Genomic DNA, 27,352 nt, shown 5'->3' on the forward strand with positions numbered 1-27,352 from the left:
CATTCCAACAGCCCTCCAGATCAAACTAACCCAGCTCTCTTTCCCTAGCTCTATCTGTCAGTGGATCACCAGCTTTCTGACACAATGGGAACAGCTGCTGAAATCCATGTCTTGGAGACAACAACAACTGAAGAGACAACAACACTTCAATATATATATATATATATATATATATATATACTGAAGTGATATGTGCACTCAAATTTGTGAACTGCATTTAACCCATCCAAGTGCACACACACAGTAGTGCACACACACATACACACTGTGAACACACACCCAGAGCAGCATATATATATATAAAAAAAAGGTCAGTAATAGGTTCATTTATTTATTAATGTCTCACAGGGAACAACGTTTGCACATTGTATACTTTACAGTCATTAATTAGGCTGCAGTATTCTTTACTCTTACACATAATATGGATAAGAAAGTGTATATCTGACATGTTTAGTAAACAAGAATTACTTGCTTTGATGATGATTGATCATTGCATAGCCAGTAACATAACCATTTGAGAGCTCAGGTCATTTATTTTTTTAACCCTGCAGAGGGGATAAAGTTATGAGATAATCCTCTTTGCTTAATATTGAAACATTTATACAAATTGGACAAGACAGGCAAAATAGGCTTATTTTAATCTAAATCTTTTACGCATTTTAATCTAAATCCATTACGCACATAATTGAAACTGATCGTAGATACCGCTTGAAATTAATTAATAATCTCTCATGTCGCACACCAGATGTTAATTATTTGCCATTGTTTCCTTAATCCAGCCCAGGTAGTTCTGCACTTTAGTGTAGTAACCTTTAGAAACATGGCCACATCTTGCAGGACCCCATGACACAATGCCCCTCACCTCATAGGGCTGCTCTTTAGATCCATAGCCCAACATGGGGAAGAACAGAGGGCCCCCACTGTCACCTTGACAACTGTCAACGCGTTTAACCTCATCTCCAGCACAGAACATGTTATCAGTGACCAAATAATCCTCGAAAACACACTGTTGAGAAGGATATTCCCGAATATACCCATAACGTAAAATATCACTTGTTGAGCCCTTCTCAAACCCCCCAAAGCCCGATACTGTACCCATCTTGCCCTCCATTACAGGTCCATGTGTTGTGTTTGGCAGACACACTGGCCTGATGTTTGGACCGAGTGGCACTCTAGCAGACATTTTGATCAGTGCGATGTCATTATTAAAGTTTTTTTGATCACCGCCCACAGGAACCCTCTGATAATTTGGGTGAATTATAATCTTCTCAGACTCCATAGTGACTGGGTTTTTGTCCTGACTATCGATTATTCCTCCAAGCCAAGTCATGTTGTGGTTTTCAAGTCCATCTACCACATGAGCAGCTGTAAGAGCCCAGTAATCACTAATCAGAGATGCACCACCTCTGCGAAGTTGCTTATGAAAGAGCTGCCAGGGAATCTGTCCTGTTCTGGCTGGCTTCCCACCAAAGACTCTGCCACCAAAAGAGACCTCTGTATTCATTCCACACACTAAAAAAACAAAAAACATATGTGAAATTAAAAATAAACTTAAATATCAATAGTAATGTCTGTTGACTAGCCTCGATTATTACCAGGATAACAAAGAGGAATAACATCATTGTTGTTGACTTCTGTCCATTTTCGGTCTACTGCACACTTGTATGTTACTACAAAATTGAAAGAAAGAAAGCATGGAAATGAGGTCATGATTCATCAATAACAAAGAATAAAGGTGGGTTTTGTGTGGCATCCAACCTTTAGAAGCATCTTTAAATCTGTAGTATGGCTCATTGCAGTGATACTCTACGACCGAAAGATATTCATTGTTTTCTCCACTGATAAGCTCAAAGTCTCCATTCAAAAGTAGTTTTGGGGCTCCACAGTCAATAACTGTAATGTGGGTGATACATAGGAATGAAATGATGAATGTATGAAATGTAGCCAAATGCAAAATCAGGTGTATGTATTTACTCACTCTTGCACTCCGGCAGTGGCAAGTGCCATTGTCCATTACTATCACATATGGACTTAAAACTTGGAATCTCTTTCTCTCCCTTAAAGAATGCAAAGGAAAATGCTTCATTAAGTCCACCATATTCTCTAAAGGAAGCCCTGCTTATAAGCAATAATGCACTCTAGGCCATTCGCAAAAAAAAATTCATTTTTCCATTGATTTTGGATAGATGTGTTTAACCGTTGCACTCACATATTGTGTTTTTTGCAGCATCTCGCACAAGAAACGTTGTTTAAAAAATGTGGCGTTCAAGTTAAAAAAGTTAAATTAAAAAAAAAATGTCTTTAGATCATTTTATCCCCACACTGCCCTGTGTGTCATGTTGAACCACAAAAACACTTTCTGTGTGAATGGTTCTTATGGTTCTTGCTTTACTATCAGCATTATTGTAAACCTCACCATCATAAGCTTGTATCCTGGTTTACAGCGCACATGAATGTAGTCTCTGTACAAGTACTGGGCAAATTTTGGAGTGACTGTTCCATTGTCGATGGTGCCTGGATGTGGACACTGTACCCCTTTACAAAAGAAGAAAATTGGACTAATGAAGATTAGCACTACAGATATTTGAGGATTTAGAATATTACTAATCTGGTATACACTGTCCATTTTATATATATATTGTTATGCATTTTTTTTTCTTTCTCACTCTGTGTTGTGTAATGTAAGCTCCACCCCTGGCTCTGTCCATATCTGTCGGTGTGATATTCCAGCTGGACAAAGTGAGTGCCCGTCTTCAGGACTCCGGGGCTTTTTCCTCCACAGTACTTTTGGGGTTCTTTTCCTTGGACAGACACCTGAGAAAGAATGAAAAGCATCACAGAAACAAACCTAAAAATTTATAGATTTGAAGATACAGTGCCCTCCAATAAATTTGGCACCCTTGGTAAATACGAGTAAAGGTGGCTGTGAAAATAAATCTTTTTGAACTTTCATTTTAATTTTTTGTTTTGTTTTAAATCACAAAATTCTAAACTTTCATTGAAGAAATCCCTGTTGAAAAATCCATCTTTTGCTGGTTAGGTATGTTTTGAATTATGGCTGCTGGTGGACCCACTTAAACCAGCTCACATATTTTTGATGTTGTTGTTGTTGTTGTTGATGATGTTGTTCAGGGAAACAACTTAAAGTGGGGGGAAACTCACATTATGAAATTGAAAAAAATGAAAATATTTTTTTTCCAATGCATGTTGTACACAATTATTGACACCCCTAGAAATTCGTATGAGTAAAATTTCTCTGAAGTATATTCCCATTCATATTTACATTTTTAGCACACCAGGGGTACTAGGAGCATGAAATTGTCCAGCTATGACTTCTTTTTCCACATAAAAGCACCCCATGCCCATGTTGTTGGCCTATTTTTCTGCCAGAGTTCCTAGAAATCTTGTTCAGATTGGCAAATGCCAACAGATAAAAATTCTAAACCTGACTGCCGCTGTTAGAAATCTTATATTGGATTGTGGCTGGATCTCCCACAAGGACAATGATCCAAACAAACATCAAAATTAACACAAAAAGAAGTCATTGAGCATAAAATGAAGCCTCTCCCATGACCGTCCCATTCCTCTGACCTGAACCCTGTAGAAAATGAGTCAGGTGAACTGAAGAGAAGAAGAACCAACATGGTGCTGGTATTCTGAAAGGTCTGGAGTCATCTGGATGAAGGAATGGTTTTGATCTCTTGTCAAGTGTTCTGCAAACCCATCAGATATTAAAGGAGAAAATTCAATAATTGAAAGCCAAGAATTGTGGCCAACGTGAACTAGAGAAAAACATTTATTTCATAATGTGAGCTTCCCCCACTTTCAATTGTTTAACTTCAATGAAAGGTTTAGAGTTTAGTGATTTTTTTATTATTAAAGAGCAAAAGAATAAACAATTCAGATGCATTTTCACAGCTGCTTTTAATCATATTTACCAAGGGTGCCAATTTTAGTGGAGGGCACTATAGATAGACATTTATAGCAAAGCATACTTGCAGCCAATGGAAGAGGCAGGACTCTCCTTGACTGTAGACCTGCTCTATGTGGAAGTTCTGGCTGAAGTTGAGAGTAACCAGAAAGCCCGGCTGCACAGAGATGGTGTAGATGCAGTCCAGATTAAGCGGGGACATGTCTGGGAAACCAGGACTCGAGATGGTCCCCTCTAATTCACTGCGCACCCCACCTCCACACTCCACTAACACAAGGACGAAACACACACAACTTGCTACAGGTTATCATTATTTTCACCTGTTTTAAACTATGATATGATATTGAATTAGCTTTTAATTTTACATCGCTTTTATTTATAATCAACATAAACTGTGCTGGAAATATAAAGTTCACAGCACCTGGGTTTTTATTAATGAACACACTCACAGACGCAGGTGCGTTGGTCAGGCCGTAATGTGTAACCGTGGTAACAGGCACACAGGTAGGAGCCGAGGGTGTTGAGGCATATCTGTGAACATGGCCGACCATTTTCCACACTGGAAGATGAACACTCATCTATGTCTAAGGGAACAGGTATAGGAGCATTAAATGTAGTAATAGTACAGCACTTAATTATTTAATTACGCTTGAGTAAATAACATCATACGGCACAATCAAAAGTACTGTTGTTCCAATATTCAGCATATTGCTTTTATGCAACAGTTAAATAAACAAGAATTAGAACCAGATAGTGTGTCTAGTTTTGTAGCTTAATGAACATAGTTCCGAACAAAGCCAACAAATAATTGATTCTGTGTCACAGAGCAACACACCATAGTAGAATAAAATGGTTAAGCGAATGATTCAATGACTCGCTTATAAAGACAGTCACTTCTCTGCACCAACTATGGTGTATCGATGTATACCGTAGATAGTATCAGTTTCCATTCAAAGTTGTGAATTTGTCTTATTGAATTTAACTTAAAGATCATTGGAATATTGAACAAACAATTGCAAATAAAGCACATCCACGTGTCCAAAAGAAGAAAATGGCTGCTTCCTGTGAAATTGGCAACAAATATATGCAATGAAAGTAGAAGTTGCTGCAATTGTCAAAGCCACTGTGGTTCTTTATCCCTACATAATAAATTAATAGCGCCTCAGATTTGTGATGTTTGGGAATGCAATATATTAAGTTTTGTACATATCTCCTTATAAAATTAAAAACAGAGATCTTAAATCTGTGCCTTAGCAATTCTGTTCAGTGTATTTTTCCTATCTCTGTCTCAAAGAATTATGGAAAAACAGCTACAATCACTGGAAAATCCCCACTTTTAATACACAAACAGGTGATACACTACACTCTTGGAACACCACTCAAAACCAATTAAATTCTAGAACTGCTGTGTAAAAGAGATCTGTTTTAAGTCCTTAAAGCATATTAGGAGAACTAAACATGCTACAACACTGTTTTGTTTTTTAATATGCTTCAAACATGACTCACCAACAGCCTGGAAGAATGCAGTGAATCCCAAGTGTGACTCGTGATTTGAGTCGTCCGTTTGAAAAGCCAGCTGCAGACGGTTACCAGGAGCCAAAATGGGCTTGTCACCTGGGTGAAACCTGTCTGTGGAATTCCGGCCACAAAACTTCCCCAGAACCTGCTTATCAGACACAACCTACACATAAAAAAATAAAAGGAAAAAATAAAATCACATGTGCTCTTGTATTACTAAATACACAGGCCTTGATATATAAATTTGTTATAAAGCCAAATAATAGTAGTCACAATGACATTTCAAACCTAATTTATATGTAGTGCATGAGGTATGACTTTATTGCCATTATTCCCCAACAAAACACAATATTCAGTACAACAGTACGAGGTATGGATTGTGCAACTCAAATGATGCCACAGCACTCAAGCATTGTGTATGAAGACATCCACATGAAACAAGTTCTAAGATGAAGCATCACTAACAGTGACAGAATCGTAGTAGCAGTCTGGAGAGGACTCAATGTCCAGGTGATTGAACGTCAGCTGGAGCTGATAGCCTTGTGGCACCTCCAGGTCCCATTGTTTCTGGAGATTAGCTGGATAGGGTTGAGGGTACTGTGGAGAAGACACCTCCCCAAACATGACTGGCTCACACTCGCACACATTCACACATGCCCACAGCAGGCTGAATCAGTGTTTCAGTAGAAAACAGAAAAAGATCAAAGTCAATCATGTTGCTGGAATAATTTAGTTCATTTACTTAATGAACGTTATGAGATTGTTACAAAGCATTGACATCCAACAATGGCTGTTATTAAAGTAATCACACAATTTCAAATCTATTTTGTCATTTATGAAAATATGAAGATAATATCTAAAAACAACTTACCAGATTATTAGATGTGTTCTGTCCATAACAAACATTCAGATGTCAGTAGCCGTTTCATTAAACTGTGGATGCAGTCATAAGGTTTTCTTGCGATAAAGATTCGTTAACAATCACATATGAGAGAACTCTAGAGTCTAAAAGTCATCAAAAAAGGTAAACTTGTTTGATTTGGCTATGGCTGAAGAAAGAGAGAGAGAGATGTGACTACTTTTCCCGTAAACCATGCGTTTTCAACCTGTTTACTCAAACAGTAAGGGTTAAAGTCTACAGAGATCATTTTCTTTACAGATTATCAGATGTTTCCATTCTTGCGAGATACAAAGAAGGTGTTTCTAAAGCAGTTTTGAGGTAATTAATCATAATGTATAAATCTTCATTATTTGAGAATAGATGCAACAGAGTTTGAAAACCTTTAAAAGTCACAAAAAAGTCAGGTTTGTTTGATTTGGCTGAAGAGGAATACTAATACCACCAATCTGGCACCACTGCAAGGCATGAAAAACATGAAAAAAAAAAGAGAGAGAGCGATATGGCAGGCTATGAACACTTTACTTAACTATGAAATTAGTGTAATGGTATTAACATTGGACAAAAAGGGCCTTGCCAGAACATTTTTTTCTAAAATAGGAATAGGAAATAAGAGGCTGAGATTCTTTACTTGTGAAAATGGTTTTATTGGCGAATATAAAAGTTTCAAAATTCTGTGAATTATTCATAGAAATAGCAGATGAACATACATTGACTAGATACAGCAGACCGTAACTTTATTGGTGTGTTTTACAAATAACAACTGGTGTATTTTTGTGATTTGATGTTAGTTATTTTCCATGGTTTCCTTGATCCAATCCAGGTAGTTTTGAACTTTAGTATAGAAGCCCTTAAAGCTTCCACATCCAGGAGGACCCCACGATACGATGCCTGTAAGACGATAGGGCTTGTCTGGAGACCCATAGCCCAGAACAGGAGAAAACAAAGGACCCCCACTGTCACCCTGACAACTGTCTACTTGTTCTCCTCCAGCACAGATCATGTTTTCGGTGACAGGCAAACCCAGTGAATTACATTCATTAACTGGATATATCTGGACAGGTGCATGAAGCAGCTCTCTACTCAGTCCTTTTTCATATCTGCCAAAACCTGAGATTGTGAATTCTGCTGCAAGTTCATCTGTTTTGTTTGGCAGACACACTGGCCTGATGTTTGGACCTAGAGGCACCCTTTTAGACATTTTAATGAGTGCAATGTCATGATCATAGTTTGTTTGTTTTTCACCCAGACTTACTCTTTTATATTTTGGATGAATGATTATTTTTGCTGTCTCTATATTGACTGATTTTGTGTCCTGACCATGAACTATTCCACCTAACCAGTTCATGGTGGTTGTTCCAATTTTATCCACTACGTGAGCTGCCGTAAGAGCCCAATAATCGCTGATCAGAGATGCACCACCTCTGGGATTTGACCTGTGGAGTAGCTGCCAGGGAATTTGTCCCAGACTGGCTGGCTTCCCACCAAAAACTCTGCCACCAAAAGATGCATCTATATTCTTTCCACACACTAAAAGAGAGAGAGAGAGCAATATGAAATATATGAAAAAGAGATATGAAAAATAATGTATATCTGGATTTTTATGTGTATTGAGAATGAATAAGTACCTGGTTCACATTTAGGCAAATCTTCAGTTAATTTCTGACCACTCTCAGACACCCAGTTACCCTCAACATTACAGGTAAAATAACCTGATGAAAGATAGTGAAAAATGTGTAACTAAATAGCACTTTGTTAAGAATTATGTCAGCATAGTTCACATAAACCATACACATCTCACCATTTTTATCCAGTTGATAATATTCATTTGCACACTTAAGACTGATCCGGTTCAGATATGTTGTTGGAGGATCTTTATCTGATAGCTCCATTAATTCAGGAAGCTCTGGAATACCACAATCCACAGCTAAAGAAGAAAATAAGAAGTGTGTGTTTTTTTTTTTACATATGACACATGAAAATGTTTCAGCCTCCTGCATTTTCTGGGCATTGTACTGCTGGTATGCCCACCAAGCATCAAATTGTATGCTACAAGTTTGTGCTAATTTTTGTGTGCTTGCAACATCATGTCATGTCATTTCTGTATATAGGGAAAACAGCAGTGAAAACAGCCCATTTAATAAATTAAATTAAAAACTTCCCATGTATATCTTAAAAACACAACATCATTCACAAATCAAGACAAAAAGGCATTAAAAGAAGACATTTTCTCACGTTCGCAGGGAATAACAGGAATCCACTGTCCATTCTTCTGGCAGGTGGCCTTATACTCAACCTCAGCTGATTCGTTCTATGGATTTTCAATGATTAAAAAAAGGTTCGATTCATAAACAACAGTACATGCCTGTATTTAATGCTGACTGATAGCAGCAAAAACTCAGAATACTATCCAAATTTTAAATGATATGTTTAATTATTTAAAATAATTTCATAATATAATACTATTCTATTAATTTTGATCAATTTAATTAAATTATATTTTATACTATACAATTTATACTATTAAAACTGGTTACTAATATATACTTATATAAATCTACTTTACTAATACATTTTATATTGTCAATTTTAATTGATATTTAAAAATACATTTTCTAATGTATTTTTTGCCTGAGAAGGCAAAATCAATCAGCCTGAAATACATACTGATTTCAATACATGTCCTTTGTCACATTTCACTGTAACTTTGTAGCCCGTGGGATATTCAGAATTCTGTGGGAACACACTAGATTGTGGTGTCACAGGTCCAGTGCATTTCATCCCTGTCAGAAAGCAAATAAACAACAACACAACACCTTAGGGAACAATTCTGAGCACTTTTCAATCAACAGTCAATATTCAGATTAGAGACCCTTCAAATGAGTTTGATTCCCAGATCATGTGTTCCCACCAAACCTGAACATGCAGTATATTGTTGTTTAGTTTTAAAGATGGGGGGCAACAGGCACACCTCTTGTTTTATAATAGAGGCTGAACCCTCGGTTTGCTCCTTTATGGTCTGACTTGAAGATAATCTCAACACGTTGAGACCTTGTAAACAGGGACGAAGGAAGATCCCTTCCACAAAATGTCTCAGCATCACCAGAGAGAGGTTTTATCTTGGAGGAATGGATATGGAAAAAGAGAGGAGGTCAATGAGGACTAATACAAAGAGAAAAACAAGACTGCTTCAGATATTTGACTAAGCTTGTTGCATACAGTTATTGAGTCGATGCACTCTCCATTCTCTTTCTTCTCCAGATCAAACACCCCCATGAACGTCAGCTCAAACTGCAGACCTTCTTCTACGGCCAGAGAGTAAGAACACACTGCGTTTTCTGGGTACGGCCCAGGCCACTCGGGTGACGTCAACACACCTTCTTGCGAGCCTGTGCGATCTTCACTGCAGCTAACTGACACGAAGAGAAAAAACAAAACCTTGATGCATACTGTATATAGAATGAACAATCACATTATGATTATAAGCGCATGCTGCAATCATGTCATCTGCCATGTTAAATGCTCATGCTCTTGGATTCAGTTTGGCTTTCAATGTTTTAATTATTCATCACTTAGAAAAGTAAATTCTAAAAGCCATTCCAACAATATAGTTTCTCTGTGGAGTTCCCTATTCTATCAGAATTACAATGATCATTAAAAATTCATAGTTATAGTCTATGGTGTGAATGGCCCTTTAGTCTTTAGTGTTGTTGCTGATTGTTTAGCACATTTTAATATTTTTCTTAGTAGAAACATATACAAATTATGAAATTACTTTATTTCAAATTAACACAGTATTTCATGTCCATGTATTATTGCTTGCTTAGTAGCTATGTAAAATGCATACGGTCATAATAAAAACAATATTTTATTTTTATTTTTAATAATGACTGGCTGCATGGGCTATATTCCTTACGTAATTAATTACACTAAATCAATATGGCAGCCAAAATACATGTCTCAAAATCTCTTTCATTACCTTGGCAGGTGTGCTTATCAGAGTCAAGGTTGTAACCTGGTCTGCAGAAACAGCGATAACCTCCGATGTAGTTATTGCAGAGTTGGGTACACTCATTTTCAGGGTCTATACACTCATTAACATCTAAAAGTCAGACAGGTTTGAGGTTAAAACTCAGATCAGCAATAACTGATAACACTCTCGGTGACCCACAAATAATCAAAAGTGCTTTCGGCCTGTAGTCAATGTATTACTCATCACGTTTCTCACCCTGTATGGTGTAAAAGCCTTGAAATCCAGTGTGTCTCTCAGTGTTGGAGTAGTCGGCAAGAAATGAAACAGAGAGACAACCGCCAGGGGAAGAGTGGAGGAAAGGGTTGACAGACGCCTGCAGCTCCTTCATGGACTTACGTCCACAGAGAGTGAAAAGAAGCACCTCATCTGCAAATAACTGGAGAAAAATAGTTGTCACTTACAAATACACGAATCGAAATAATCTATGTAAAATGTACACTGTAGTAGATATTTTCACACAAACACTCTTCTGAAAGGAATAGTTCACCCTCAGGCCATACAAGATATATGTGAGTTAGTTTCTTCATCAGAACAGATTTGTAGAAATGTTGCATGACATCACTTGCTAATGATTGGAAGAAGCATTACATCACTTATTCTCCAATGCAGTGAATGGGTGCCGTCACGTCAAAAATCCAAACAGCTGCTAAAAACATTACAATAGTCCACAAGTAATCAGCACAAATTCCATCTTGTGAAGCGAAAAGCTGTGTTATTCTAATAAACAAATCCATAAAGATGTTTTTATTTTGGATGGATATTTTGTGAAGCAATATCATAAATTATTTCATGGATTAAAACACCTTGATGATAGAATTGTTTCACACAATCATGCCACTTTTTTCTTCACAAGATGTTAATCGATGGGGGTGGATTCTTGTTGATTACTTGTGGATCATTGCAATGTTTTTATCAGTTTTAATGCTAAATGATCAGTGGTGTAATGCTAAATTTCTCCACATCTGCTCCCAGGAAGAAACAAACTACATTTGGGATTTCCTTTGAAATTTTGGGTAAGCTATTCCTTTAACATAAAACTGCACTTAAGTGCACAAAGGCACAATTAGCATTTTGTACACACACCTTCAAGGCGTCGTCCTCACACTCAAAGCTCTCCTCTAGGTCCAAATGTATGAGAGTGAGTGTCATTTTGTGTCCGGTTGGAGCACACTTTTTCCAAGTCAGGTTGGAATGGGGGTCATACCCTCGTGGATGTCCAGGTGACTGCACCCATCCAGCCAATGACACTGACCCACACACGGGAAAGAGAAGGACAAGAACACTGGACAGGAAGGAAGAAGTCAGGAAAATCATAACAGAAAACAAGCAAGAAAATAGTAGGAAGAAATTAATAAAGTAAAAAAGACAGGGATATACAAAGAAAAGGAAGCATGCAGTGATAGATAGATAGATAGATAGATAGATAGATAGATAGATAGATAGATAGATAGATAGATAGATAGATAGATAGATAGATAGATAGATAGATAGATAGATAGATAGACTTTTAATCCATGCAATATTTTGTTAGAGGAATAATACTATGGTAGAGAAATATGTACATACCAAAAAACGATCATGATGAGAAGTGTTAAAACACAGCCGCTCTCTCCTTCTACACTTTCACTTTAATGCTCTGTTTGCATCATCATGTCCAGCCCTCTTTTCCCTTAAAAACCAGTCAACATACTTACACTGAGTGTTTCCCAACATCTGTCAGTGGGCGTTCCCCTTGAACTGACGTGATCTGGAGAGGGAACATGTAGTGACTGCTCCAGACAGACTGTAGTGGAGCTATAGATCACATTAACATTAATTATGCATTCATTTACAGCTTATTCAGTTTATGTTCAGTCCATTGATAAAACTATTATGTACAGTGGCCCAGAAAAGTATAATGGACTTTTCATTGTAATTTGAGTTCACAATTTAAACTAAATAAAAGTCAACATCTTCACGCATTCAAACTATTTCAGTAAACTGACAACTAATGCATATGAACCAGAAACACATCGGCTGCAGGACAATGCTGAAACCCTTGAATGCACTTTGACCGGACAGAGGGTAAGTACGCCGCCTGCAGTCTGAAATGAAAAGGAGAAGAAAGTGAGGGGTGGAGACAGTGAAAGAGGAAGAACAAATGGGAAAGGGAGAGAGCGAGAAGGTTTAGAGGACAAGAAGAGAGATGGGGGCACGGAGGAAGACGAGGTTATCTGTACTGTATTTTTGGATGTTTTCCAATAACAATTTACCGTAATAACCACACAAAAAAGGTCAAACAATGTCATTATAAGATGTTGCATTGTATTCTGATGAGTCATTTACAGCAGTTTGAACAATGCATTGGTAAAAGAGCTGTTTAGTTCTATTGTGATTACTATTGTGTAGTTTTAGAAAATATGTAGATGTGCATACACATTACATTGAATATTTTCTCTAATGCCAATTTACCAATTTCATTACATGAACATTTCCAACAAATTGCACAAATAATGCTATATTACCACTCATTTAGTTTGCCTAAAAATTAGCTAAGTAAGCTATAAGTTACCAAAAAAGGAAGTAAAACAGAAAGCTTTATTTAACACAAAACTAAGGAAGTACAATTGTTCACAAATACAGGGTAGGCCATGATTCCCACTTCTGTTGTTGTTGTTGCGAACCCTAAGGTTTGGGATTTTTTTTTTTTTTTTACTGGGGCCAGGGACTCGAAAGGGGACACAAGATGAAATCCTTGAATTTGACATTATTACAATTTTAATCTTCTTTATAAAGGCTCGTTGAAAATCTATGAGCTATATCATAATTATTTTATTGTTTTGAAAATCATTGATTGAAATATTGCCTAGATGCTATTTTACACAGCTATGTATATACTGTATATAAAAAAATATATACAGTTGAAGGGTTCCTATTTGGGATCCAATGCCATCAAAAAGGTTGAAAACCCTGATCAGTCTGTATAAATAACCATAAAGTGGATCTTTATGACACCAGTGGTTATAATGAATATGCTTTGGGAAACTGATTATATGAGTTTGTTTACATCACAAGGGTGATTAAAATACCTAAATGTATACAGTATGTGTTTGTTTGGTGTCTGTTCAAACAACAGGACATTTTATCTTAGCTATATGTTGGAGATGAGATGAATATTGTGAGGAAATACTTTTTTTTCATAAACCATAGAATAAAATATTACATACTGAAAGGCAGAGGCTTCTGTGTTCCACAGCACACCAGCACTCGCATCAGAAATTACAGTAAAGATATGAAACTGCAATGTTAACAGTTCTGACCAAATGAGGAAAAGAGTAGGAACAAACACACACACATTCTCACCGTGATGATATTGCAGTGGCTTCCACAAAGCTGCGGGTTTTGCATTTTGTCATTTTGCAGAAGCTTTTATCCAAAGCGACTAACAATTGGGGAATACATAAAGTGATTCTTCTTAAATAGGCAAACAGAAATACTTTTTTAATGTATTTTTTTTATTATTTAGGATTTAGTCAAGGTTTTTTCTTTTGAAGTCAGAACTCACTTTTTTTCTGATATATAGGTCACACACTGTGTGAGTCAGAGTAGCAACAGATATTGGCAGACACATTTTGCTAAAACATTCCTGCCCCAATTCAGAAAGAATGAAGTGTTATAGCCTGATATTATTCAGAATCAGAAATCTTATTAACCAAACTAAAAGTTTAAGCATAAAACACTTCACGGCAGTAGCTTTTGCTAACACAATAGACTTCCTCACCTGTACATGTTGATCTAATCACACTAATAATCTAACAACTCTAATCATATCTCATAACTTCTCGATAAACAGAGGTCTCATGTTGACATACTCTCTGTGTGGCTCAGGGGTTTAGTGCTGCACGAACAGGAAGGAAGGCAAGAGATTGCAAGCTCAAGTGCAGAGGACGGATAGAGGTAGCGGGGCTTTCCAGCGCAGAGTAACAGAGGGGGTTAAGAGTGGGTGACGTAAAAAAAAAAAACAGAAAGGGAAAAAAATTTATTCCCCTAACTGCAGCGGATGAACTGAGACATTCCACAAAAAAGACAAAGCAAGCAAGCGTGACAGACAGACCGAAAGAATAGGAAGAAGACAACTGATGCAGTAGTTTGGGTCAGCATGACAGAATAATCATCAATTCCTTGGTAACTTACGTGAACCGATCAAGACATCACTTCCATAATTGGTGTAAAGGGCTGTACAAGTCAACAGACTTCATATGACCGCACAAAACTGTTCACACTGAAAGGACCGAATCGAGAAAACACTGAACGTAGCCAAGATGGGAGATGTGAAATGCAGCAAATGTCCAAAAGGTGGGATTTCTATAATCTATCAATACTGTAAAACAGCTGATTTTAAAAAGTTATGCATTTGTCTTTGGAATATTTTTATAGCCTATGTAACATAGAGGGAATGTTAGCTGTTTTAAATATTAGAATCTATTACAGTTCTTATAATGTATTGTTTCACTTATTGCTCGTCAAAATACTTTGAGCAGCTTTATGAGACTTTTGTGTGAGAATAAATGATCAAGATTGGTCCTATGCTTTATATTACTGCTGTTTTTACAGCGACATGATTTGAAGTTCATTTACATTCAATTTGTCTGTTTTTTGTGCAAATTTAGAGAAACATCTTGCCATTCAATTGACTTTAAGGCACAGGTTATTATTTTTAGTCATCACATTGTTTTTATCAACGTGATATCAGCCTACTAGAGAATCCGGAAATCCTGTACTGTAAGTCTGCTAACATTTGTTTTTGATGGTTCCTGGAATTTACGCAAAAACACAGGACATTCTGTATCAATTTGAAATAATGACATACAAGGTGGACTAATATTTATGTATTCAATAAGCTTATGTCATCAATTTTAAAACTGTATAGAATTTAAATGAAACCAAAAGGAATTTGACCACTTTCTGGCTAGACATGCTTTAGCGGAGGATGTTCACAGTTCAGAGTTGAGCAGAACTACACCTATGGTTATTGTGCTAGGACACCTGTGTGAAATTGAGGAGAACTGGCTTCATACTTTACATGCATGAAAAAAAATATCATTTGAGAAGTATCCTTTGTTTGCGGTTACCACTTGGTTGGATGGGGTTTTTTTTCTACTGCCATGAAATCCGTATATATATACTGTATAAAGAGTTCAGATGCAAAAGCCTCTAAATGCCGTCTGAAATTGTCTTATAAAATAAGCATTTTTATCAGGCCACTATATTTACGTTCAGTTATTTAACTTTAATTGCATAGAAAAGGGTCTATACATGGAGCATGATAAAAATTCAAATTTTAGATGAAAATTTCAGATGTCACTTAGAGGGTTTTGCATCTGAACTCTTCATATATATATATATATATATATATATATATATATATATATATATATATATATATATATATATATATATATATATATATATATATATATATATATATATATATATATATATATATATATATAATATTCTGTCATTGCTTACTCACCCTCATTTTGTTCCAAAGAGGTATGACATTCTTTCCTCTAAAAGGAAACATTGAATAATGCTTCATTGTGCTTTTGCCAATTAAAGCCATTGTTTTCAACCACACTGAATCCCAATTTATGGGCAAACAAACACATTTCTTTTATCTGCAGTGTTTTACATCGACAGGATTTGAAGTTAATTTACATTCAGTTTGTCTTCAAATCTTTATTAGAACCATGGTGTGTTGTGTGATGTGTGTGTGTGTGTATGCATGTATATATTTTCATAATTTCCATGAGCAAAAATCATAATGTTTAAGCACATAATGATATTCTAGGGAATTGTGTGCTTCTAATTTAAAGCAAAAGTAAGTACTCTCGGAAATTACAGTCAAACCTGTTCATTAGAAGGGGATGTCCCAATACTTCTGGCAATAGCCACAAGAAATACTATATTTTTGTGTGCTTGTGGAGTCTTGTGCAAAAACTGAGCTCTCTTTCTTTCTCAGGAAAATATGTGTTTGCCAGCTGCAATGCCACATCAGAAACAGTGTGTAAAACCTGTCCACGACGCACATTTATTGATCAGGAAAACAGTCTGACCCAGTGTATAGCCTGCAGGGAGTGCTCCAGCAGTAATTACCCATTCACTCACTCTGGTTTTTATTACTAATAATTCCACTTGTCTATTTCAACAAGTAATGTTTGGGTGTGTGTTACAGCCAGCAACATGGAGATGGTAAAGGAGTGTGAGGAAGACAAAAACACAGAGTGCAGGTGTAAGCTGGGATACTACTGTACACACATAAGTGACTCCCACTGCGATAACTGCAGTCCGGTCTCCACCTGTCCTCCAGGGCAAGGAGTCGACCTTCATCGTAAGTAATCAACCTTGGCATACTCAACATTTTGCTTTCAAAATATTTGACGCCCTAGTGTACCTCCAAATATGACGATCCTTGAAATATTTTCAATTTAAATATAAAGATATATCTACTTATTTAAGTCTCAGTCATACTGTGAAAATCTAATTATTATAAATAAATATATCATATAATCAGTGTTGGGGAGTAACATGTAACAGCGTTGTTCAATTTAATTTCTAAATAAATGCAGCTGTAATCTGTTAGTTACTGAAAAAAAAGAGTAATTCAATTACAGTTACTTATGAAATTGCTAATGAGTACAAAGAGATTTACGTCTGAATATTTTCTCTCTCTCTCACACATACAGATTTAATTGATTTCTTTCTCAAATTGTATTGACTGCTCTTGCATTGACACCGATGTTTCAGGAGTTTAGGACACAAAACAGGACACATGCTTGTTCGATAACTGTTCTATAACAATTTCATTATAATAACTGTTTTATTTGGGTTTTTTATATGCTTAATTTTTTATGCTTTTATATTTTTTCTTTTTATTTATGCTTCCAAACACTGAATATAATTTAATTATGAGGTCAATTTGTAGGCCGATCGGAAGGCTAATTTGTCATGGGACCCATTGGAATTTCCAACTGATTTTAGAATGGCGGTTTTTGATTCATGAGTAAAATACAAGCTACGCATTACTCGCAAAGACTCTCACATTTAGTACATAAATATTACAGAACCATACTTCAAACGTGACTTTTAAAATTACTGGGCATTTTTAAAAACCTGACAGTTTCTACATAAGTACTAAGATGACTGTTCAATCCACCAAGCACCTAAACTAAAGGTGCTTTTGATAGCTGTAGTCATTTTAGCGGCTTGTTGGCAAAGTACATTTTATAACAAAACTGCCACACACTTTCTTTAATCCATCGACATAGCCTTTAATATGTAGTCATAAGCTGGTTCAAAGACTATGTGCAAGAGAAATGAACCCAACTTAACTCAATCTTGTCATAAACTATGTGTAGCCTACATAAGACTACACTTTGCCACAAAATCCACAAAAGTCAAAAAAGAATCAGTTGAGTTTGCACTGAAGCATGGATTTGTTAGAAGATTTGCAATGATCTGAACTACTTCCATAGACTGTTTAGAGTGGAATATGTGGCAGAAGGACTGCTGAATAACTGAAGCTGTTTTGTAGACACGTTCGAGAAAAACACAGTGTGCGTTGCCTGTCCAGAGGGAACCTACAGCGATGTGGACGACTACATTTCCAGCTGCAAAAATTATACAAGGTGAGGGTCAGTGTCGTACATTTACAGTATACTGTAGCAATTCCACAACTGAGTGACAGACTAACTTCTCACAAATTCACAGAATCCCCCCACACAGTGTACATATGACTAAAAAGTCCTTTAAATTTAAATCTACTCTTGCTAAACTATCACATGCTTCTGACTCATATTATTTATTTCCAAGTTACACGACCAAAGATGTTTCATCTTCTGCTTAACTTTTTCTCCGTATAATTTCTCTCTATAATGCCCTTTCTTATCTGCCACCATCTGATTTAAACAAAAGTCAGAGTAGGAAGGCATAGCTTTTATGTATAACCATAACGGGTTTTACATAAAGGTGTCTATGTCATTCTCCTACACGAAATAAGACCGCATTAATTTGCTTCCATTCACTAAAAGTGTAGACATACATTGTGTAGGAAAGTGGGTGGGTATCACTTCCTTTCTCAAACTCCCACTGACATACTCATACATATTTCTTTCCTTTTTTTCTACACTTAAAACACAAAGCACACACATACAAAAACTAATATTATTCATATACATAATAGTTTCCATTGAATTTTCCTTAGCCCGATAGAAATAAAACGTGACACAGTTTTCCCTTTTGAAATAATTAGCCTCTTTTCTCATTTTTCAGTTGTGATGATTTGGGTCGACATGTGAAGGTTCCTGGGACCAGCCAATCAGATGTTGTGTGTGGACAATTTAAAGCACGTAAGTCTCTAAACCTATACTGGAAAGACTTATTTTATAAGAAATGTCACCATGATCAATGTGCGTATAAAAAGAGTTGGAAAAAAACCCTTCCTACCAGACCTGGATAATGGATAAACTCACTATTTCTCCTTTATTTCAGCTTGTTCTTGGTTGTTACCTGCAAGTCTGTGGGCAGGGATTGTGATTACTGCCATAATTATAGTTATGATCCTGTTTATAATTTATTGGAGAAACAAACGTCAGTCAAAAAGATTAGGTAAGTAAGTGTACTGTAAAATATTAAGTCCCATCTCACTCACTAAGCATATGCACGCATGTATTTTCACGAAGAGATCATAATATATAAATAATTTCCCACCTAATATGTATTCTACATTTACAATCAGTTTTGACATCACATATTTAGAATGCAAGAGTATTTAAAATAAATCCGGGAATAATCAACATTATTATATATATACATATATATATAAACACTGATATAAGACTGAATCATTTCTGCTCAGTGGTCAATTAAGTCAAGCTGACTTCATATCGATCTGTAGATTGTAGTTCTAGATTGAGTGTACTTGTCTTTGATGATGGGTGAGCAAAATTTTGCACTATATAAAAGGGTCATTTAGCAGTAATGCACGTTTGACTGATGGGAAACCAAACCCAAGACATATACAATGTCTAATGCAGGTCACTGAGTGATAAACTGCTCTGAAATCTTTTGATATTTGAGATAATACATCTGCTACTGTCACTGATTTTCAGCATCAGTGAGGATGAACACAAAGCACTATGCTGTAGGCTTTGTCAATAGCTTACTGCAGAAAATGCTTAAGATTAAACTGTTGCTGGTAAACCACATCCTTTCAGTTCTACATATAAGCTCGCAGACATGTATCAGTGTGGTGTACAAACTGCACAACAGAGTCTGTTAAGAATAGAAGTAAAATACAGACTACGGTAAATGACATCCATCTCTCTCACATGAACCTTTGTGGAATTTTCTACATTAAGAACCAAGTAATAATCAAATAAATATTTCAAATGTATACAGTAAATTCAAATCTAAAGAACAGTCAAAAATATAAAACATACAGGAAATGTAATTTTAATTATGAGTCATAACTGACATTTTTTGTGTTCTCAGAAATTTCTTTAAGGCACGTCTCGCCAGTGCTTCCTCCAGACATCCTGAAATACCCTGCAGACTGTGATGTGGAGAAGCAGGCAGAACATCAGCAATGCACACATTTAGGTAAAATGTATGATTAGAAATGTGTGAATGTAGGCCAGGTCTATTTCTGAACTCCAGTCAGTCCAGTTTTGATTCAGTTCAATTCAATAAGTGTGTAAAGTTCATCAATGGGGAAGTCATGGCCTTATGGTTAGAGAGTTGGACTCATAAACAAAAGGTTGTAGGTTCGAGTCTTGTACCGGCAGGAATTGTAGGTCGTGGGAGTGAATGTACAATGCTCTTTCCACCCTCAATACCATGACTGAGGTGCCCTTGAGCAAGGCACCGAACCCCCAAATGCTCCCTGGGTGCCGCAGCATTAATGGCTGCCCACTGCTCCGGGTGTGTGGTCATGGTGTGTGTGCACTTTGGATGGGTTAAATGCAGAGCACTAATTCTGAGTATAGGTCACCATAATTAGCTGTATGTCACGTCACTTTCCAATTATGAAACAAGTTCAGCTCATCTTAAAACAGTAGCTGTTATTCAGCTCAATGCTGATTCACTTTAGTCACTATTGCTTCTGAAAGCAGCTCTAATATTTCTAAAGATGTGACCTGGAAATCTTTCAGATAACTTTACACAGCATTCTAGAATCTCACCAAACATTCCCACAGTACCCATTAAATACAGTCAGGAGAGTTTCGAAATAAGCATCAGCGTATTTTGTGATGACTTCGACTATGGCTTTGCATCACCCTGTAAATAATTGCGAAGTTTCCTTTGACCTCCTATCATCTCGCAGACGAATGGTACAAACCACATACATGTTGTCTTTCACTGCATGCCAGTTAGCCAAATAGGTTTAGCTGTTTTGGCCTCCCACACTTTCCTCCTGCACGTACTTTGCTGTGGGCGATAAAAGTCTCTGATGTCTCTGCCAAACATGGGGTCTGAATCGCATACTGTTGCAAAACCATAGTCATATCGTGACAACAGGTAGAAGTTACAGTTAGTACAGTTATCAATTTTTCTGGTTGAATGTCAAAAGACCCATTTACAAGAAACTGTTTACACCTAATCTGGACAAATGCTTTTGAAACAGAAACGCTGAGACGGGCCAATCATTTGTTTTAAAATACAGCAAACAGTCAAACATGTTAGAATTTAAAATAACTTTTCTATTTGAATATATTTAAAAATGTAAATGATGGCAATGTTGAATTGTCAGCTGACATTACTTCTGAATACATGTGGACGTTGTTCATATTATTAAAAAGTAAAAAATATGAGTTCAAAAAGGACACTGAGATGTTTAGCCAATCACTGATTGATTATTTTCTATTTTCTTTTTCCTCAGTTGGAAAGTACACCGACATGGACAGCAGCATACAGTGTGATGGATTTTCGCAACCGCTGACAGTGTCAGAGACATACAGGCCCTCAGCTGCCGCAAACGGATATACAGACAACATCACATGCCACTCGAACTATCAGTCAGAGCCGCAGGAGTCTGAATGGAACGATTAACCTTGGCTCACAGACATCCTATTAACCTGACAATTATCTGCAGTATACAGTGGTTTTTATCTACCAGTGTAGAAGCTTTACTTCTGTTCTGGAAGAATGTGTAAATAACTAGAGTTTATTTTTTATAGAAAAAAAAAAAATTAATGAATACATATTTTAAGATACCTATATGTATGAAAACATAAACAGATACTGCAGTTACACGTTATGTTCTCTCTTGTAGTAATAACAATGTATTGTCTTTATTTAAGTTGCTATTTTTCCAGATGTTTAATTTCATTTCAATTAAAAAAAAAAAAAATTAATAATCCCTTGACTGTGTATAAAAGCAAAAGGGTGGAGACTTTCATTTTGTCATACCAGGTCTTACCAGAAGATGTCACAACTTAGACTTTTTTTTTTTTTTTTTTTACAGATATGTTACTCGGAGTTAGCCAAATATTATACTTCCAAGTCCATTATCGCCCCTTAGAGGTAAAATGAGGGAATTGCAAAGAGGAAGGTGTTTAATTTTTTCACGGTCTTGTAGAAATGGATAAAGACTTCATATAATGACATTCAAAAAATTATAATAATAATTTGTTAGTAATTTGTAATTTGTAAGTTCTGGAAAGAAGTCTCTGTGCTCACTTAGGCTGCATTTATTTGATTAAAATGGAGAAATATTATTATAATTTAAAGTAACATTTCTATTTGAACATGTTTTCAAATGTAATTTATCCCTGTGATACCAAAGCTGATTTTTCAGCAGCCCTTAATCCAGTCTTCAGTGTCACATGATTCTTGGGAAATGATTTTAATGTTGATTTGGTGCTCAAGAAACATATTACTATTAGTAGTATTAGTATCAATGTTAAAAACCATATTATTATATATTGTGAAAACCATGATTAATAGAAATTAATGAATAGAAAGATGAACAGAAAGTTTAACAAATCTAATATTATAAATATCTTTACTGTCACTTTTGATCGATTTAATGCATACAAGCTAAATAAAATTAACTTAACAAAAACTTAATGATAGATAGATAGATAGATAGATAGATAGATAGATAGATAGATAGATAGATAGATAGATAGATAGATAGATAGATAGATAGATAGATAGTGTAGCATCAGTATTAGTATATTATAAGAAATGCATTCATACAAACAGGATATTATGGTAATACAAATGTTAGTGGACAAATAAAACTACACAGACACATTTCAGACCACATGTTTCAGATTTTTTAGACATTTTTAGTTTGTCTATTGCTATTAATCAAAATCCTATCACACAGATTAAAACAAATCCATTATTGGATGGACACTAGAAATTAAATGTAATTTAGCAATAAAGAATTCCAAGCTGTACTTGACCAGCTAAACCACTGGCTCATTTAAACCTTACTTTTGCTTACTGTAAACATATCTGCATAATACAGTATTAGGGTGCCATGAATCCATATTTTACAGTACCACTCCTGAATGTTCACAGAGGGCAACAGGGCTCTATTGTTGTGATCTCATTTGAACTTTGTGTTTTGATTTGACTGCAGCCGTGAAGGGGAAACTGCTGTAAATGCTGATAAGAGTTTTATAGAAAGTCAACCAATTTCATCATTTGTAGTCTCCATTAAAACACTATTTGTTGTGGCTCAGAGACAAATCACTGTTGTGATATGACCTCTTTCTGAACCCTGAGCTCAACCCCCCAGCAAATGGCCCCTCTGTTTTCTCTCACTCTCTTCCCTCCATCCTCACTCAGCCTTCTTAAAGACTTGCTTGGCAGTGACACCCTGAACCCTCATCTCCTGCAGAGAGAGAGAGAGAGAGACGTGACAGCAGAAAAAAAGAATGAAAGACTTGGTGAGAGATTCATAGTATTAGCCCAGTTGTTAAAGATTTGACCGGGTTTAATCCAAGAACTAAAGACATTCAGACAAGGTGAATCACCACTGTGCTTCTGGATAAAGGTCGCTCCATTGAAACCATTTCTAAAATGAAACTACTCTTTCTATAAATGAAAAGAACTCAAATGAAAAGAGTGTTAATGATTTTGGAAGAAGTATCTTATCCTTACAAAGCCTGAATTTAATTGATCAAAATGAAGAAACAGTACTATTGTAAAATATTATTACAATTTAAAATAAAAATATAAAATGATTTTATTTCTTTGATGGTAAATCTAAATTGTCAGTGTCATGTGATCCTTCAGAAATCACTTCTAATTATTAGCGATGTTGAAAGCCATTAATGTGTATGTGGAAACTATGATACATTTTCTCAGGACCCTTTGCATAGAAAGTACTAAAGAACAGCATTTATTTAAAATGCAAATCCTTTGCACAAATGTCTTTAAAGTCACTTGTAAGGATGAAAAAACCTCAGATACTTTGATCTTCTGAGACATTAACATTGCATTAACATTCAGACATCTGTTCCCACATCTCACTGGGAGAAAATGTGTGAAAACAGTATGCACTGGTTCCTCCTCATCCCATTCCTTCCCCTCACCCATCCTTCCCTTCACCCAGCTCACTCAGGATGGTCAAAGCAGAATATAATGTTCTACATGAATGCAAGTGATATTTACAGCCATGTTTGGTGTCATTTGAAGTGTCTCAGTGTGTCTGGTAAGTAGACTTAAAGGTGATAACGATCCTAAGAGTTAAGAGATATTTTGCTCACATTGTGCCATTTCCCTGCAGTCTCTTTCATGCAAAATGCCTTTTGTATCAAGAGGTGATAATTCTACATGACCAATGCTAATTCCTATTGTTAGTTCCTGTCTCAATCTCGGGGGATGTTTGTCTTGGTCTGAGGTACGTAAGGAAATGTTGCAAGAGGATCAGGGCCTTCTGTAGCAAGAATGAGCCCATGGCATGAAGTGTGTCCATATTTTTCTAAAAACCAGGAATACATCTTACTCTTAAATTCATCTTTGAGAATTTGATGTCTTGTATTGATTTGATATCTTTGAATTGGCTATGTAATTGGCATAATACATATTTACCATATTTTGACTGTTAATAAATTGTTATATTTGATTCTATTCTGTTTTACTCTGTAATTATTGCCTCTAGTAGATTACGCTGTATCCTTGTTCCTGCGTCAGGTTAGTAACAGACTAAATTCAGTTGAGATGGAGAATAGGGCACACCATCGGTATCTTTAGAGATCCGGCTAACACTTGGTATTAGTTCAAGCATTCTTAGATTGTAAGAACTTTTAGGAAATAAAAAGGAGCATAGGAGCGGTCGTCTAAAGTATTAGCCAGACTCTAATACCCAAGACTGACGAGAATGTGACAGTAAATCACGCTGAGGCCAAAGGGATATTTTTGAGCGACATGAGCACCCGAATGAGTATAATGATATTAAAGAATAAATGGAATAATCAAATCTCTGAATAATAAGAAATAGAAATCTAAATTTTAGGTCATATTAAAATGGAGTCAGATTAAAATTAAATTTAAATTAAATAACTCTGCATGCTGAAAAGACAGAACCCGCAAGAAACCTTCAGCCAGCACCAGATACCTTCGATCATTTCAATGCATCCTCCTATCCTCTTTAAAAAAAAACGAAAACAAATCTTACTTCAAACTTTTGAATGAAGTAACGTTTAACCCCAAAAGAATGTTTTTTTAAACTTAAAAAAATAATAAACTAGCCCACAAAAGGCCCATCACTCATTTAATCCCCTCCTCCTCTTCATCTCTTCTTTCACCTACTCTTTTCATTATGGTTTCTCTTTTTTCTCACACTTTTTATAACTGCTTCAGATTTGCCTTTAAATAAAAAATAGAAATAAACTGAAAATATATGCAAACATATTATTGAAATTTAACTATAAGCAAATCCTTATTATTCGGTTATAGCTAAATCTTCACATAATTTTATCAAAACAAAAAAACTAATAAATTTACATTGTTCATAACATACCAGTTTTATATACTCCTCCAGACACTGAATAATGTATATATGTAAAGCTGTTTTCCCAGCCCGGGACAATCCCTGTTTCCTTACCAAATGGAGGAGGTTTCCTTCTAGCCAGTGTGTCCAGCCTCTGCCCTCTTTCTCTCCTCGCTGGACACAGATCAATTTATCACCGTCCCAGTCCACTGTGGTCTGAAACATATGGAGAACATTACCATTAGTGTCACACATACCACACTTTCCCACACTCCTTTGTCTGGCTGATGTTACCTTAAATGGGGCCATGTGTTTCTCACAAATACATTACAAATGGGTTAACTAGGAAATATATATATATAATAATAAAAAAAAAACACCTGGCACTTTCGCCCATCGACTGGTCCCAGGTCCTCAGTGAACTCCTGTCCCAAAGTGAAGTCCATGTCAAAGTTCCTAAAGGTGGTGACGGTCTTAATCGTCATTTTGCCTGTGTTCACATCATGCTCAATATGTTTGCTGGGTTTCAGAATGCAGACCACTTTCCTTAATGCATAATTAACATCTGATGAGGAGAGAAAGAGAGATTAAAAGATTAGCATACTTAATTGAAAGAAGAAGATTGTGTATTTTTTTCTTCAGTGAAACATAAGGATTTGTTCTGAAATAATAAGAATGCTATTGAATTCGATGACCTGGTCACACTCACAGTGGTAAAAGATGATTATCAGTGAAAAAACAGCATGCATTTCAGTTTATTCATTACTCAGAAGCTATTGTATGAATTCAGAAGATTTGGAAGATAATGCATTTTTATGATACTTTCCTGCTGATTTTAAGTTTGAACACTCCATTATTGCAAAGAACTTAAAAAACAAAAGAAAGTCATTCATACAAGTTTGAAACAACATCATTAGGTGAACTAACCCTTTAACACCACGCATAACATGATGAGACAAGTATTACAAGGTTATATCCGATGAATATGAATATGAATATGATACAGGGTTTAGAGACAAATTCAGACATGTCTTCACTTCCCCAGTTGTATTCTGCAGAAACTAAATTGCTGTGATCTCGTTTAGGCTTTCTCCCCCAAGGCAAGAAGATGATTGGATTGGATTTCATTACATTAGCCCAGATTAAAAGGAGGTATGCTACATCATCCTCATGTTCAGAAATTTGAGGACAGGTGAAAGAGGAACATCAAGGTCAACACAGGCATCAAGTTACACTCAAAGTGAGTCACTGTGGTTCGTTTAGAAGAGACTCTTTATATACTACAGCAGTTGATCATAAGCTCGTAGACTGCCAAACTAAGAAAAAAAGAAAATTAAATTTATATAATATATTGGTGCTTACCCAAAGCAGCGAGATATTCTTCAAAATTTTCCTGGGAAACCATGTTGTAAATGCCAGTATAATTCGGTTTGGACATCTTCTCAGTTTGTTTTTTGTTCGACACGAATCCAACTTTTTGTGATCTGTGCACCGTGGGCTTGCTTAGTTCTGGCTTGCTCCTCCGTCTGAAATCTGTCTGGATCTCTATCCGAGTCTCTAGGCAACACTATCGCATTGTACGCTAGTTAATTTGATTAAATTTGATGCCGTTTCCTCCTAACAGCACGCGAAGTGAAGACACCGAGCAGAATCCGTGGTCAGTGTTTCCTTGAATCTATCCCGTGATGTTGCGTTACACAGTGTTCCCAGACCTAGCTCCGGTTCATCCTTTGTAAAGAAGACCCAAAAGCGGCTGTGACTCCTCCCAAACAAATCAAAGACCGAATTCTCCCCGGTTTTGGGATTGTTTTACAGGGATTAAGGGGAGGTGCTACAGGTGGACGTGCCTCTGCGGTTCTGTCCAACTTTAATATAAAAAAAAACACACAAAAAGGATGAGTTTATGTGAATTTACTCCTTCATGTGAGATGCAAATAGTCATCTTATTATGCAACTAGGCCTATGTGTCTGCAGAAAGTG

General features: G+C 36.2%; 3 protein-coding genes across 3 annotated transcripts; 1 reads left to right on the plus strand and 2 right to left on the minus strand.

Annotated features, from left to right (window-relative positions):
* Positions 1–318: 318 nt before the first annotated feature.
* On the minus strand, positions 319–12,108 carry LOC127974752 (mannan-binding lectin serine protease 2). Its single transcript, XM_052578249.1, has 22 exons — positions 11,947–12,108; positions 11,464–11,662; positions 10,576–10,756; positions 10,327–10,449; positions 9,567–9,760; positions 9,319–9,466; positions 9,015–9,130; positions 8,583–8,658; positions 8,149–8,274; positions 7,976–8,059; positions 7,138–7,877; positions 6,321–6,346; positions 5,915–6,116; positions 5,438–5,612; positions 4,381–4,515; positions 3,996–4,198; positions 2,667–2,814; positions 2,417–2,535; positions 1,979–2,057; positions 1,759–1,893; positions 1,596–1,670; positions 319–1,512 (listed from the first exon to the last, which is right to left on the minus strand). Exons 1-22 carry the CDS (start codon positions 11,958–11,960, stop codon positions 749–751), a joined length of 4,062 nt encoding a protein of 1,353 aa, XP_052434209.1. The 5' UTR covers positions 11,961–12,108; the 3' UTR covers positions 319–748.
* Positions 12,109–14,279: 2,171 nt separating this feature from the next.
* On the plus strand, positions 14,280–22,096 carry LOC127975019 (tumor necrosis factor receptor superfamily member 3). Its single transcript, XM_052578755.1, has 8 exons — positions 14,280–14,715; positions 16,385–16,510; positions 16,598–16,753; positions 17,957–18,050; positions 18,694–18,770; positions 18,913–19,029; positions 19,915–20,022; positions 21,302–22,096. The coding sequence occupies exons 1-8, from the start codon at positions 14,682–14,684 to the stop codon at positions 21,469–21,471; spliced, it is 882 nt and encodes a 293-aa protein (XP_052434715.1). The 5' UTR covers positions 14,280–14,681; the 3' UTR covers positions 21,472–22,096.
* Positions 22,097–22,251: 155 nt separating this feature from the next.
* On the minus strand, positions 22,252–27,159 carry LOC127975020 (retinol-binding protein 1-like). Its single transcript, XM_052578756.1, has 4 exons — positions 26,735–27,159; positions 25,753–25,937; positions 25,487–25,588; positions 22,252–23,269 (listed from the first exon to the last, which is right to left on the minus strand). Exons 1-4 carry the CDS (start codon positions 26,808–26,810, stop codon positions 23,216–23,218), a joined length of 417 nt encoding a protein of 138 aa, XP_052434716.1. The 5' UTR covers positions 26,811–27,159; the 3' UTR covers positions 22,252–23,215.
* Positions 27,160–27,352: the final 193 nt, after the last annotated feature.

This window comes from Carassius gibelio, chromosome B16, assembly GCF_023724105.1.
Source record: "Carassius gibelio isolate Cgi1373 ecotype wild population from Czech Republic chromosome B16, carGib1.2-hapl.c, whole genome shotgun sequence".
NCBI classification, from domain to species: domain Eukaryota; kingdom Metazoa; phylum Chordata; class Actinopteri; order Cypriniformes; family Cyprinidae; genus Carassius; species Carassius gibelio.